The sequence below is a fragment of the Sus scrofa genome, chromosome 1 (assembly GCF_054392235.1).
Source record: "Sus scrofa isolate SSC_HxYL_T2T_F1_AM1 chromosome 1, Sscrofa_HxYL_maternal_Yorkshire_Landrace_v2.0, whole genome shotgun sequence".
Lineage (NCBI taxonomy): Eukaryota > Metazoa > Chordata > Mammalia > Artiodactyla > Suidae > Sus > Sus scrofa.
In genome coordinates, this window is record NC_139383.1 from 73,859,735 (window position 1) to 73,874,928 (window position 15,194).

Consider the following 15,194-nt stretch of genomic DNA (forward strand, 5'->3'; position numbering starts at 1 on the left):
TTTCTTTGGTTTCTTTCCAGTGTCTCCATAAAGAGAATGCTCTTTATACTGGAAAGGGTAGAACAGATACCATAAAAAAGACTCTGAATCCCACACTGGGAGCAAAGAGAGAGGCAGAGAGCACCTGCTACATTCACATCTCCCTGCTGCTTTGAGGAAATTTGTAGATAATTTCGTATCTACTTTTGGATAATCTTTGTTCAATGGTGATGAATGGGAGAGGTGTCAGAAAGACGGAAATGGACTAAAATTTGAAATTTGGAAAAAAGGATTTCTGAAACTCTAGACCAGTAGGCGTGATGGCTTGCCCTCAAAGGTCCTTGAATATATCATCAAACAAGTGGCTGACGAGCACTTAAGAAAAAGGTTTTGGTTGACCAAAACCTGGAAGTGAAGCAAGCAGCAGGGTAGGGTGAAAAGAGGATGGGTTGGACGTTCTGATCTGGATCCCGGCCCCATTATTTGTAGGCGGTGAGAGCTTAGGGAAACCACATCCTCTCTTTGAACTTTTGTTTTCTCATTTTTGAGTAAAATGGGAAAAACAGTAACTTTTACAAGTTTGTGATGAGAATTAAAGGAGATCAGTGAAAGCTTCAAACTTGGTACATAACAGATATTCGGAAAATGCTTGTTTTGAAAAAGCAAATAGGGAGTTCCCATTGTGGCTCAGTGGGTTAAGAACCCAACTAGTATCCAGAGGGATGTGGGTTCAATCCCTAGCCTCACTCAGTGAGTTAGGGATCTGGCATTGCCACAAGCTGTGGTGTAGGCTGGCTGCTGCAGCTCCGAATCAGCCCCTAGCCTGGGAACTACCATATGTCACAGGTGCAGCCCTAAAAAGAGAAAGAAAAAGGGAAATCAGATTCCTGATAGCAGGATATGAATGCTAAGAAAGCACATGCATTGTGGGGTGGCGCTTTTGGAGCTATGGTGTTCCATGTGAGAGAGAGCAGAATTCCCTGGACCCTGTGCCTGACCAGCATGCTGCATTCTGTTCTGGGCTCCACCCAAAAAAGGAGCATTGCCAAGGTAATGTATGTGCCTGGGTAAAGCACACAGGAGGGGAGTTCCCATCGTGGCTCAGTGGTTAACGAATCCGACTAGGAACCATGAGGTTGCAGGTTCGATCCCTGGCCTTGCTCAGTGGGTTAAGGATCCGGTGTTGCCGTGAGCTGTGGTGTAGGTGGCAGACACAGCTTGGCTCTGGCGTAGGCTGGGCAGCTATGGCTCCGATTCGACCCCTAGCCTGGGAACATCCATGTGCTGCGAGTGTGGCCCTAAAAAGACAAAAAGACAAAAAAAAAAAAAAAAAGGTTTTTGAAAGGCTGAGATTTGTGCTGGGAGACCCTGGTGAAAGGAAATTCTGTCAGTGGATGGAAGTGACAAGGATGTTGAGTGGTTAAACTTTCTCATACTCAAAGCTGTCAACAACAAAATCAGCGGCACAGGGCTCTGCATTGTATTGCAACCCCCTTTAGAAAGATCACCACAGTGTGAATCACTCTGGCTGTGTAGACGGATCTGGATGGTCTCCCTGTCCCGGGAAGGCGAGTGGCACCTGGATGACCATCTGTGTAGAAGGAAACCCAGGCTCACTCGGGGAGATAGGTTGGGCTTGACCTGTGAGCTTCCTTAGAGGTCTCAATGTCTATGATTGTGAAACATCAAGACAAAGTTGTTATCGAATACAGACCTACCTCAGAGACATTGCGAGTTGGGTTTCTAGACACCAAAATAAAGCAAATATCGTAATAAAGTGAGTCACATGACTTTTTTGGCTTCCCAGTGCATATAAAAATTATGTTTACACCATACTGTAGTCTCAGTATGCAAACAGCATTACGTCTAAAGTAATGTTCATACTTTAATTAAAAATTACTTTATTGCTGAAAAATGCTAGCCATCATCTGAGCCTTCAGCAAGTTTTAATCTTTTCACAAGAGTGAAATAAAAATCACTGATGACAGATCACCATAGCAAACATAAAATAATGAGAAAGTTTGAAATACTGTGAGAATTAGCACAGTGCCACAAGAGCCACGAAATGAGCAAATCCTGTTGGAAATAAGACTTGCTCGATGCAGGGTTGCCACCAACCTTCAATTTGTAAAAAAACCAAACATCTGAGAAGTGCAACAAAGCCACGCTCGATAAAACGAGATGTGCCTGTGTTCATCAGTCATCTTAATCCTGCAGTTTTAAAGGAAAAAGCAAAAAAGTCCTTGAGAGAGTGGGGGCAGGAGGGGCTTTGAAACCAGATAGATCCAAGTTAAAATCTGGATCTGCCATCTATTATCTTCATAGGTAATCTTGGGCCACTTATTTAACCACCCAAACCCAGTTATCTATATGATAAGGTACTTGGGGAGATTAAAAGAGTTAATCCATGTAACGTGTTTAGCGTGGTTGCTAGTGCTTAAATAATGCAAGCTATTGTTACTCATATGATCTATCATTATTACATGAAACTGGGGCTTCCAGTAGGCTCTATAATAAAAGCCATAGCTTTTGATGGAGTGTCTTGGAGAGGCTTGAGGACTGGTCAAAGATTGACACCAGGGGTTGAACTGGGGGCAATCCTGGCATTCACAGGAAGGAGCTGGTTCCGTTTGGAGCCCGGGAGCAGAGAATCGTGCAAGACTGTTAAAAGGTGATTGAATGAGGCATTGCAGGGAAAGCCCTTTCCCAAGTGTCTGGGGATTTCAAGCAGTATATAGTTGGTAAACAAACGTGAGGTCACCAGGAGCAGCTCTGAGCCTTCGAGACATCCGGAGAGGAAGCTGAGGAGTAGGCTGCCAGAGGAGCTGTGAGTTCTGCCCAGCAATGCCCTTCACCTGGACCACCTGCATACCTACAGCCTTGGTCCTGTGGCATTTCAGTGGTGCCACATGAGCACATCACTGATGCCAAAACACAGCCCAAGAAGGTGAGGCCGGGAGGCAGATTCAAATAAAATCCCTAGGAAACGAGACTGTTTCAAATATCACAGATAATAATCACACTCCTTCCAAAGGTCCTATTTTTGAGGTACGATAAGCTGTGTTGCAGAATTAAAGCCATGTGTTTTGAAAAATGATTTTTGCCGTTTTCTAAAAAGTCTGTATGAAGGAAGTAGTGGGGTGAGTGACCACAGATGAAAAGAAGCCAGGTAGCTAGTACTCTTCACTTTTTAACACATCACTTTGATGGATCTCTCTTTATACACCAGTGCAACCCAAGGTCCCTCCTTACAGATTTTTTTTAGGTGTATAGTCACAAACAATGAAACTTCAAATATTCAAGTATACATTTAGAAAACAGAGTGATCACGATAAATGAGATCAAAGATGTATTTGAAAAGAGATTCAGATATCTACTTTGAAAAGGAGAGTTATAATAGCCAAGGTAAATTTATATCTGAAAAAAGATTCAGATATATATTTGAAAAAAAGAGGAGTCATAGGGTTAGAAGAGCAAAGGGGAGTTTGATATGGAGAGAGTAAAATATTAAGACTATCTTTTAGTTAAAGACTGTTAGTTGAATTTAGAACAAATCTGGGGGGATGGGGTTTGTGCATATTTCTTCCTTGGCTGATAATAGACAGATTTTGAGCTTCTTGAGGGCAGGTGCTGAATCTTTCCTGCACTCTTTGACAGTTCAGAGTCTTTCTTGAGCACAGCACAGTACTTATTTTGGTATAAACAAAAGCATTACAATTAGAAGCTCAGTTTTTCTTACGTTTCAGTTTGAAGCAAAGATGGTTCAATAAAAACAAAACAGGAGCTCCCTTGTGGTGCAGCGGGTTAAGAATCTCATTAATGTCACTACAGTGGCTTGGGAGGCTGCTGTGGCTCAGCTCAATCCCTGGCCCAGGAGCTTCCACGTGCCACAGTTGTGGCAAAAAAAAAAAAAAAAAAAGAAAAGCAAAAATGTGCAGGCCTCCTGTTTTCTGCAGTAGATGCTAAGCTGTATGAGGGCAGGGGTGTATCTTGCTTAACTGATATCCCTGAGTCCTAGCTCAGTGCCTGACACAACATGAGCCCTCAGTAAATGTTCACTTATGAATGAATAAGTTGGATTATGGGATGGCCAAATTTTCCAGGCGGGTCATTGTTAGAATATCTGGAGTTGTTAAAAAAGGTGAGAAAATCTAGTCACCGGGCATGGCTGCACCGTTTCATAGCTCTTTGCTTTTATGGACCACACTTTCCGTGTCTGTAGGCCCTTGCTGATTCTTTCTCCGTCACGTTTCCTGGGTACTTTGTCTCTATGGATGATCTGAGTTTACAGCTGAGCACCTGAGGCTCAGTGTGATTAAGTTCCTGTCCCACAGGAGCTGGAGACTGGAGGAGTGGGCTAGACAATGTCCGAGGTTCCATTCAGGGCTGAATTTCATTGCTCTGAGATCTCTTGGGCTATTTTTGTGTCCTTTCAGGGCCACAAGAACTGGAAAACAGGCAGAGAGTTGGTACCAGGTAGACCAGATTTTCTGATGTTTGGATGTTTCAGTTTCTATCTGGATGATTTGTGTTAAGAAGATGTAAGTTGTATTTATCTAGCTTAAATGAAGGAGAGAATTGTGTGAGAATATGCTAATGTGTTCGAGTGACCTGACATGTCAGAACCAAGGGGAAAATCACCTTCTTCTGAACCATGTGTCTGGCTGTGAGAATGGACCTGCGGTCACTAAACACAGGAATCCATCTCTTGCTTTGGCTGTAGGAAGAGAGACTTGGGTCAGTAAGGAGCTGTTGGTCAGTGTTCATTGAGATCCTGAAAACCAAGCCCATGGGAAAGAGAAGGATCTTCCCAGGTGACCTGGGCCAAGGTTCTGGAATCCAGCTTAAAAGTAGAACTTGAGTCATGGTATAAAATTCCCACAGGGCAGTTTTCTGTCTTCTTCTTTTTTTTTTTGTCTTTTTAGGGCTGCACCCACAGTGTATGAAAGTTCCCAGGGTAGGGGTTGATTTGGAGCTGCAGCTGCTACCCTACACCACAGCCATAGCAACGCTAGCTCCTTAACCCCCTGGGTGAGGCCATGCATCAAACCTGAATCCTCATGGGTAGTAGTCAGTTCTTAACCCGCTGAGCCACAATGGGAACTCCGTGCCTTTTTGTTTTGTTTTGTTTTTAATGGCTACATCTGCAGCATGTGGAAGTTCCCAGGCCAGGGACTGAATATGAACTACAGCTGCTGATCCTTTAACCTAATGCACCTGGCTGAGGATTGAACCTAGACCTCTGCAGCGACCTGAGCTGCTGCAGTCAGATTCTTAACCCACTGCGACACAGCAAGAACTCCACAGGGCAGCTTTTTTTTTTTTTTTTTTTTCACAATGGGAACTCCCTTTATTGTTTTTGTTCTCCTCTCAGATGCCAGGTTGTAGGACACCATGAGATCTACTTTTTTTTTTTTTGTCTTTTTTGCTATTTCTTGGGCCGTTTCCACGGCATATGGAGGTTCCCAGGCTAGGGGTCTAATCGGAGCTGTAGCCGCCAGCCTACTCCAGAGCCACAGCAACGCCGGATCATTAACCCAATGAGCAAGGGCAGGGACCGAACCCGCAACCTCATGGTTCCTAGTCGGATTCGTTAACCACTGCGCCACGACGGGAACTCCACAGGACAGCTTTTTAATAAGATTTTCAATTCTAACAAAGATGCTAATTAGCGTTTCCTTGAGTTCCAGATCCTTCCGGGGTTGGGGCAGGAGGAGAGAACTACGAAGCAAAACAAAACAAAACAAACCCCCCCAAATAAGACCCTTAAACAAAAAGAACTGATGAATATCATTATGTTGGATTCTAAACCTGCAGAAAGTTTATTTTGAAAATGAACTCCGTGAACTGGCTTTTAAAAAAATAACAGCCCTTGCTGGTTCTAAATCCTCTTCTAATTTTTGTGTGGCTGTGCATGTCTAAGTCTAGGTCATCTTTTTCCTTCCTTCACTATAATCCATCTTTGCAAGGAAATTTGGAATGGTGAGCTTGGTCCCCCCATCAGGGTTTGGCGAACCGCTACATGGGGGCTTGCTCTCACACGCACTCTGCCATGCAGGGCTTGGGTCATCCTGTCTTCAAGGCATGTGATGCTGTGGCTTCTGGCCCTTCCTTTGGAAGATAGTTCTGCCATGTAATGAGCCAAGCAGATCGTTCGTCAGCTCTGTTTTTTAATAAAACATGAATAGCACAGTTTATGGCTTCCACTATTCAAACAGCAGTTGAGCTTAAGAGGAATTATTCATTTTAATGGTTCTAACACTCATTTCCAAGCAGCCGTGCTGCTTTATCAGGCTTTTGCCTGAATTAGAGAATGACTAGCCTTGGAAAAAGTAGACTCAGCAGGAGCTGAATACAGCCTTCCCAGGATGATGGGCAACTGAGATGCTTATAGGCCTGTTGCCCAGTTCATTGTCACTGCCGACAGTCCCTCTGTCACCCTAGAGATGGCCAGGATGCAGGATGGGGGCTGGGGTCTGTGAGATTCAACATGTGTTTGCCCAGAGAGGAGCATGCTCCATTCTATCTCAAAGACATGTAGGCTCCTAGGAAAGCCTAGATGAAAACCTCCATTTTCTTCCTCACACTGGCATAGAAACATCCTCCTAGTAAATTAAATTGAACTCAAACACATGGGCTGTTCCTGGGACATCAGCAACCATGAGGAGGAGGCAGGCTAGGAACTGAAAAAATACTCTATGGAACGAGGTTTCTGATATGCCAGACACACGATCTTTACCTGTTACTACTATTAGCTCCATTTCACAGATGAAGAGACTGAAGCTGAGATTCTCTTAAGGTTACACTGCTAGTAAATGATGGAGACCAGACTCACACCCACATCTGATTCCAAAACCCATGTGATTTCTGTAGCTTCTTTTGCCACCATAGGCAGCATTGAATTGGGGCCCTGATGGAGGCAGTCTAAACCCAAAGGGACAGTTGATGCTGGGGCCAGGGGACTCGAGGGTCAGGCTGGAAGCAAGTATTTAGATGGGGTCAGCCTGAGCCCTTCACATCATGCTGTGAGGTGATTATCTACGGGTAAGGCAGACCCAAACCCTTCAAGCACTGACCACCCCTGTCTGTGTCTCTCCATCCTCCTTTGTTGCTCTTTGCCTGGGTGAGCTCATGAATTTTTGAGCTAGTATGGACTGCAAGGCCAATGCCACATTTAACAGGCCAAGATCTAGAGAATCAGTCTCTTAAGGCAAGCTCCAGTTTTGGTTAAGGGGCCACAAATTCTGAGCTGTTACCTGAGTGCTGTATGCATGAAAATTCAGGAGCATGTGAAGATTTTGTTTTGTGTTTCAAGTTGTTGACAGCATTCAAGGGATTGCTCATATCTTTTTACTGTTCCATGGCTGCAAATGTCTTTGCCCCGATGAGAAAGATTTCACCAAAAGAGTTTCTTAATGAAACATTGCCTGATGCCAGGTTACCACTCAGAAGGCAGTGGTGGATGAACTTCCCTCCCACAGCCGACAGCTGATTAATGTGTTAATTAGAAACCCTCTCCCCAACCCTGATCACCGGAATCTTCTCCTTCTTCTAAGCCCAGCAGAATGTATGTACTGTGCCCATGTGGGTAACCTCGTGGCATACTTTGGCTTTGACTTTGGCCGTTTATATAAAAATAAAGGCTCAGTTGCCAACACGAATAGCTTTTTTTCTTTCCAGGGGAAATACAAGATGGAAAGAGTTATAGGAACCAGAAGTCCTGCCTTTCAGTTTTCTTATATCAAGAGCAAGTGATATTTCTGCTGAGGCAGTGTCTTTTGAGTCGTTTAGCGGTGTAGGTTGCCACATTTATTTCACAGGAAAGGAGTGAATCCATCAGGCCACTGAGCTTATAAGTACTACCCTGGCAGTCAGCCACTAAAATATAAATACTCTAAATGGACTAAAGGAAATGTTCATTCTGTTGTTTAGAATTGGACACATCCCAGGAAGGTAAATTTAATCTTTTTGAGGACGGCTGTTAGAGGGTTGAATGGAATACGCCTTTGTTTATCTCCTTTGTGATCTTTTTGTCTTCCCGGTGATACATTATGTATTTGTGATACGAAGCATTTCAGCTGTCTCGCTCAATGGCCTCACATTAGCTGATTGTTGGGTCCCCAGATTACCATCGTTAAACAGCCTCAGCCTCAGCTCTGTCCAATCTGGGACCTGTTAGGGAGAGAAGTGGAACCAAAGAGGCCAGACTCCAACAGAAACAAACCTGGGTGGAATTAGGGGGAAATCATTCTGGAGCCCAGTGAGTTGAGCTCTGCACTTCTTAGTCTTTATCTTCTAAAATATCTGAAGGAATTTTGGTACTTCTTGGCATAATGGGGAAAAAATCATGCCTCAGAAAGTTTAAAAAAAAATTAAAGCCGTCTGTGGAAAAAAGAAGGGAAGCCTACCCCATAACCCCGCAATTCAGAAAATCATGGTGTATGAGACACAAGATGTGTATTTCATGGATATGCAAATGTTAATTTATTAAAGAGAGAGATCTACAGTATATATTTTCACCTAACTACCACATCTTAAGTAATCAGCTCAGGCTCTTAAGATGAAATCTTTAATTACCAGAAGTGTGTCATTAGTTAGATGTAGAATGAATGATGTGCTGAATTTTATTGCTTCACATGATACAGCCATTTGTGCCATAAATTCATTGACCTAATCTTAAATGATGAGTCCCTCTAAGACAGATGTGATTCATTATTTCTTAAGTGACAATTTTTTCCTCTAATAATTTCTTGCTCCATCAGAAAGATTGCTTTACTGTATTTTTAGACCAGTGTTCAGAATTGAAATGTAATAAGACAAGGATACACACACATTCACACTCATTACCCAAAATGAGAGAGTCATAAACTGTCACACTGTTACCTAAACCCTTTGGGATGTCGCAGAAGATCAGGTAGATAACCATTAGGCTTTGCGTAACTGGAAAGTTTGATGAAATAGGATTTGCTTTGAATTCTGATGTCTGTAATAAAATATGATGGAGAATTCTCATTGGATAATTGGGATGGACCTATAAACATTCCTTATTTTTCAATGAATTATTGGAAGTGAAGGGAGAACGTTTAATTTATATTTAGATTATTTTTCGTGAGTCTACTTGAAAATATTTATTTAGCTCGAGGAAACAGAGGAATCCTCTGGAGGCAAATAATTCAATCTGGCAATTTGAAAACCAATTAAGGGTTTCAAAAAACTCTTTCCCCTTATGGTTAAAAAAATATGATCCAAAAGAAATGTGCCAGAAAATTTGGTATATTATTTTAATTGGTTTAATTCATTGATAATGCTTTTTAGTTCATGATTAAAGAAGCTATATTTGCTCCTTCACTTCAAGCTTAAACATTTATATTTTAAGCTTTCTATGGGTGCCTAATATTAAAACAGAATCAGGTGGCTGTCTTTCATACTGGGATTTAAATGTCATGTCATTATACATTAACTTCATAAAAATGATCAGTTTTTTAAAAATAATAATTTACATGTGTCAACTTTTCACTACTAGTTTGTTTAACCTTTATCTAGATGAGAATTTTGAGTCTCGTAGATTTTGCATGCCTCTTCTCATTAGAGGCAATTCTGTACTTATTTGTAAACTAGACATCTCAACTATGATTAAAAAAAAACACTTCTTAATTCTGGATAAACTTGAAACACTGTAGTGAAACACAGGAGTATGTTAGTATTGACAGTGAAAAGAGTATTTTGATGTGAGACCGAACAAAAAGCTAATGTTTGCCAATAAATGCTTGTTATTCAATCTCACACCATCAAGAATATTACCTGCAAAAATCAGTGGGAAAAAAAAGTGAGAAGAAAAAGAGTGGATTTACACATACAGTCCCACATCTGCCATGAGTGTATATACTCACAATCGCATACTAGCTTGACACCACTGTTTACAGTTAAGGAAAGCTGAGAGTTAAATGAGTGGAGTAATCAAATGCCCAGCATATGTTGTTTTTACATTGTTTATGTGACCAATCATTATTAAAATTTATCATCTTTTAATGCTATCAGTTTACCATAGTTAAAAAAAAACAACATGCACCAGCAACAGAACAACAGACACCCTCCTCAACAAAAACAGGGTTGCATTTAGAGCAATATTGGAACCAGGGCTTTATTGAAAAAGATTCTAATTCAGTGAACTCACTATTGCATTGTGTTTCAGATTCTTCCTCTGCTGCTGTATGGCTTGAGTATGGAGGAAATGACTAAAAAAATAAATAAATAAGAAAAAGAAAAAAAAGATTGTGTGTAATGTTCAGTCAGAAAAGTAAGGCACTGAAAGAACTATTGAAAATTTTGACATCTGTTTATCTGTTTATAGCTATGGCAAGATTACTCATATTAATTCTTGTTTAAAATGCCATATGAAGGAAAGACATTTGTGCAAACAAGAGTCATATTTGAATTGTAGATCATGTCTTCACCATCTGTGAGAGCTGATGGTGTTGCAAAATTAATGTGTTAATGAAATCACAATAATTTCTCCAAAGTAATGGGCTCTGAAGCCGAGAATGACTATTTTTTGAACTTTGATGTCTAGTGATTTTCAGTTGGGAAAAGCTCTCAGCCTTTAATTAGTTCTGCAGCCCAACTTTAAAATAAATTTGGTGATGTCTTTCTTTTGCCAGGAGTAGATTTGAAGGGGGGGGAGAGCCATAAAAAGTTTTGGAAAACGTCCTCTGGTGTTTGAAAAGTTGTTAAATAAGACTGCCTGCCAAGAAATGTCACCAAAAATTCTGACTACTGAGAGAGAGTGGGCAAACAGCTCAAAAAATAATTCTAGCTTGCTGCAACATCACAGGTTGGGAATAGCTAAACCTCACACAGACTTCATGACTAATTCCAAGTTTCCCCTTGGAAGCCAGACGTAATGATGTTCAGTGCTATGTGTTATTGGTTAACACAGCACTCTCCTTCCAAAGGCATTATCGAACAGTCAATAGTGTAAAGTGACTTCACGTGAGGAGAATTTTAAGGGTCTATATTTCAAAACCCACTGAACTTTCTGGAGAGTCCCTCTCGCCAAAACTATTTAGACTTGCAAGTATGCTGAGCTTCTTTGACCGGTGAAAATATGTGGGCAGCTATATGTTTTCCTTTTTTGTCAGCTCCACCTTTAAATCAGACTTAAAGGAGATAACAGTTTCTTTTTCCTTTCCTTCTTCTTCTTCTTCTTTTTTTTTTTTTTTAATAGGAGATGGTGGTAATTGCTATTCTGAAGAGTTAATATTTATCAGGCAATTCTGGCTTCCAAAGGGAAATCATTTCACAAACATTTAAGTGTTTTCCTTCTTAGAAGGAAACACTTGAGCCTATTTGAAAAATTATGAGAAAATCTGAAAGAACCTACCAAAGGAAATTGCTTATCTTACTTTTGTCTTCTTTGTTACTGTGTTGTAGGTATGTGACTGGTGTAAGCACATAAGACACACAAAAGAATACCTGGATTTTGGGGACGGGGAAAGAAGGCTTCAGTTCTGCAGTGCAAAATGTCTCAATCAGTACAAAATGGACATTTTCTACAAAGAGACACAGGCCAATCTTCCAGCTGGGCTGTGCAGCACATTACACCCTCCCATGGAAAATAAAGCAGAAGGCACCGGGGTGCAGCTGCTCACTCCAGACTCTTGGAATATCCCTCTAACAGATGCTCGCAGGAAGGCCCCCTCCCCCGTGGCTGCAGCTGGCCAAAGCCAGGGCCCTGGCCCATCGGCGTCCACCACCGTCTCTCCATCTGACACTGCCAACTGCTCGGTCACTAAAATCCCTACGCCAGTGCCCAAGTCCATGCCCATCAGCGAGACTCCAAACATCCCTCCTGTCTCCGTCCAGCCACCTGCTAGCATCGGGCCTCCCCTCGGCGTCCCGCCTCGCAGCCCTCCCATGGTGATGACCAACCGAGGCCCAGTACCGCTGCCTATCTTCATGGAACAACAGATCATGCAACAGATCCGCCCGCCCTTCATTCGCGGACCGCCGCACCACGCCTCCAACCCCAACAGCCCTCTGTCCAACCCTATGCTCCCCGGCATCGGGCCCCCGCCGGGCGGCCCCAGGAACCTGGGCCCCACTTCCAGCCCCATGCACCGGCCCATGCTGTCGCCTCACATCCACCCCCCAAGCACCCCGACCATGCCGGGGAACCCCCCGGGCCTGCTGCCCCCGCCACCTCCGGGTGCGCCCTTGCCGAGTCTCCCATTCCCGCCGGTGAGCATGATGCCAAATGGCCCGATGCCGGTGCCCCAGATGATGAATTTTGGGCTGCCGTCGCTCGCCCCGCTGGTGCCGCCCCCCACCTTACTCGTGCCATACCCGGTGATCGTACCCCTGCCCGTGCCCATCCCCATCCCTATTCCCATCCCTCACGTCAATGATTCCAAGCCTCCCAACGGATTTTCCAGCAACGGGGAGAACTTCATTCCGAGCGCCCCCGGCGACTCCTCAGCGGCAGGAGGCAAGCCAGGCGGACACTCCCTGTCCCCCCGGGACTCCAAGCAGGGCTCGTCCAAGTCTGCGGACTCGCCCCCTGGCTGCTCCGGCCAGGCCCTGAGCCTGGCGCCCGCGCCCGCTGAGCACTGCCGGAGCGAGGTGGTGGACCTGACCCGGCGCGCCGGCAGCCCACCGGGCGCGGGCGGCCAGCACGGTTTCCCCGGCGTGTTGCAGGGCCCGCAGGACGGCGTCATCGACCTGACCGTGGGCCACCGGGCCCGGCTGCACAACGTGATCCACCGCGCGCTGCACGCGCAAGTCAAGGCGGAGCGCGAGCCGGGCGCGGCGGAGCGCAGGACCTGCGGCGGCTGCAGGGACGGCCACTGCAGCCCGCCCGCCGCCGGCGACCCGGGCCCGGGCGCCCCCGCAGGCCCCGAGGCCGCCGCGGCCTGCAATGTCATTGTGAACGGCACGCGCGGCGCCGCTGCGGAGGGCGCCAAGGGCGGGGAGCCACCGCCAGAGCAGCCCCCGCCGCCGCCGCCGCCGCCGCCGCCACCCGCGCCCCCCAAGAAGCTGCTGTCGCCGGAGGAGCCCGCGGTGAGCGAGCTGGAGTCCGTCAAGGAGAACAACTGTGCTTCCAACTGCCACCTGGACGGGGAGGCGGCCAAAAAGCTGATGGGGGAGGAGGCCCTGGCGGGGGGCGACAAATCGGACCCGAACCTTAATAACCCCGCAGACGAGGACCACGCGTATGCTCTGCGGATGCTGCCCAAGACGGGCTGCGTGATCCAGCCTGTGCCAAAACCTGCGGAGAAGACTGCCATGGCGCCGTGCATCATCTCCTCGCCCATGCTCAGTGCCGGGCCCGAGGACCTGGAGCCGCCACTCAAAAGGAGATGTCTCCGAATTAGAAATCAGAATAAGTAAAAGGTTTGTATGTCGACCGGGGCTCTTCTCCGCACCAGTCAGCGCACCTCTCCTTACTTCTTACAAGGCAGAGGCGAGAGAGGGAGAGTTGTATTGATAATGATTTTACCTTGCTTGTTCTACAGCACACCTTGTGTGGTCACGTGCTATCAACATTTGATCCACCATCACTCCCATTTTACAGCTGAGAAAACTGAATCTTAGCATGTAAGTGCCATGCCCTAGGTCACTTACTTAATAGTAAAGCCCAGTCTTGAACCTGACTCGAAACACTCTCTGCTTAATTCCACCTATATTATTAGGCTCTTCTCTGTAATTCATGCTGTTGACTTAGGGGAGACAAATGAAGAGGAAGGAGGGGTTACTTGGGACCCCTAAAGGTGTGGTCATGAGATTACAAGGCTGTGATCAAAGACAAACTGAACCACTTCCCGGTGCTGGTGGACTCCTTGGCAGAATGTCCCAACTCACCACATGTTCTCAGTAACCAGGAGATTCCATTTCCAAAATGAAAATAAAAGCTAACCTTCTCAAATGCTTAAGTTAATTGAACCCAGGCCATGAAGCCCCATTTGCCGGGTTGAATGTTGAAGCAGCTCTTGTTCCTGGGGTCCCTTCCTTCATTTGTCACCAACCAGCATTACCCAGGGTGGGCCTCAAGCATCACTGACCAGCTATGCCTTCTCCCCTTTTTGGGTTCAGCTAGTGGGTTGCTCACTGCTCACTTCTGAAGCAGTGGGAGGCTTTGACAGGGAAAAGGGCCACATTGCTGAAGTGGGTAAGAGTGCACAGCCCTGGCCTCACGGGGGTGGGGAGGCGGGGTTGTGATGGTGGAGGGGGGATCCTGCTTAATACCCTGTGGACCATAAATAATCCAGAATTTCAGGGAGGGGAAGGGAAAGTAGCCCGTGTGGCATGTCCACTGTAGCTCCATGGGCCTCATTTGACCTTCCCATCAATCCTGGTGGAAGAGGCATCATCCGCATCTGACCAAGGAGGAAGATGAGGCTTGGAGGTGTTGCCCAAATCAGAGGTGCTGAGTGAAGGAACCAGTATTCAGCTTGGGCCTGCTGGACCCTGACTTTCTCCTCTGTCCATGAGGACAGCAAACAGGCTAATGTTCAGGTGAGGTTTACCAGCTGTTTATGGAGAGAAAAAGGAAGGGAAATTAACATTTAATGGGCACATAATTGATGCACCGCTCTTTCCAGGAGGTGGGAGATACAGAGGTGAATATGATGCAGTACCTGCTCTCGAGGCTCTTACAGTCTGGTGATGTACACCTGGGGAAGAGGGAGGCCTGGGTAGGAGAAGTGAACCTCCTGAGACGAACAATTGCTCACATTTGTAGGTACAGGCCCTCTTCTAAATGTTTTTCAGTAATGTTTATTTGGATCAAGATCTGTGTAGCAGCCATCATTGTCTCCATTTTATTGATGAGGAAACTAAGACATAGAAATTGGGTACTTTGCCCAAGATTATCAAGTTAGTAAGCAGAGTTGAGATTCAAATTTAGTCTCTTTGATTCCAGGGCTACATTTCTTTAAACCACTGCAGGAGAATGAGTTAATTGGTCCCTTTATTACCCTACATGATAAAATTCTTTTCTCTACCTCTGTCGTCTTGGAGGAAAGTTCCTAGACAAAAACCAAGCCTACCTACCAACTTCTCTAAGTTTTATTTAGACAATGTTCAATTTTTTTTTTTTTTGGTAGAGTGTTCAGTTGTTTTTTTCAGCAACAAGAGTGGAAAACCTAGAATACCAACCTATTACTCCACAGTAGGAAATGTATCCCAGAATGCTTGAGGTGGTGTCCCCAAATTGTTGT

The 15,194-nt window shown here is 45.1% G+C and overlaps 1 protein-coding gene across 3 annotated transcripts in view; it reads left to right on the forward strand.

Moving 5' to 3' along the window:
• SOBP (sine oculis binding protein homolog) overlaps positions 1–15,194 on the forward strand; it is a 172,589-nt gene that overhangs the window by 139,157 nt on the left and 18,238 nt on the right. For all 3 annotated transcript variants that reach the window (XM_003121331.7, XM_013992735.3, XM_084962140.1), the window contains one exon: positions 11,410–13,368. In XM_003121331.7, coding sequence (XP_003121379.3) covers positions 11,410–13,365 — 1,956 coding nt within the window. In that variant the 3' untranslated portion in view covers positions 13,366–13,368. The remainder of the gene's footprint in view (positions 1–11,409; positions 13,369–15,194) is intronic.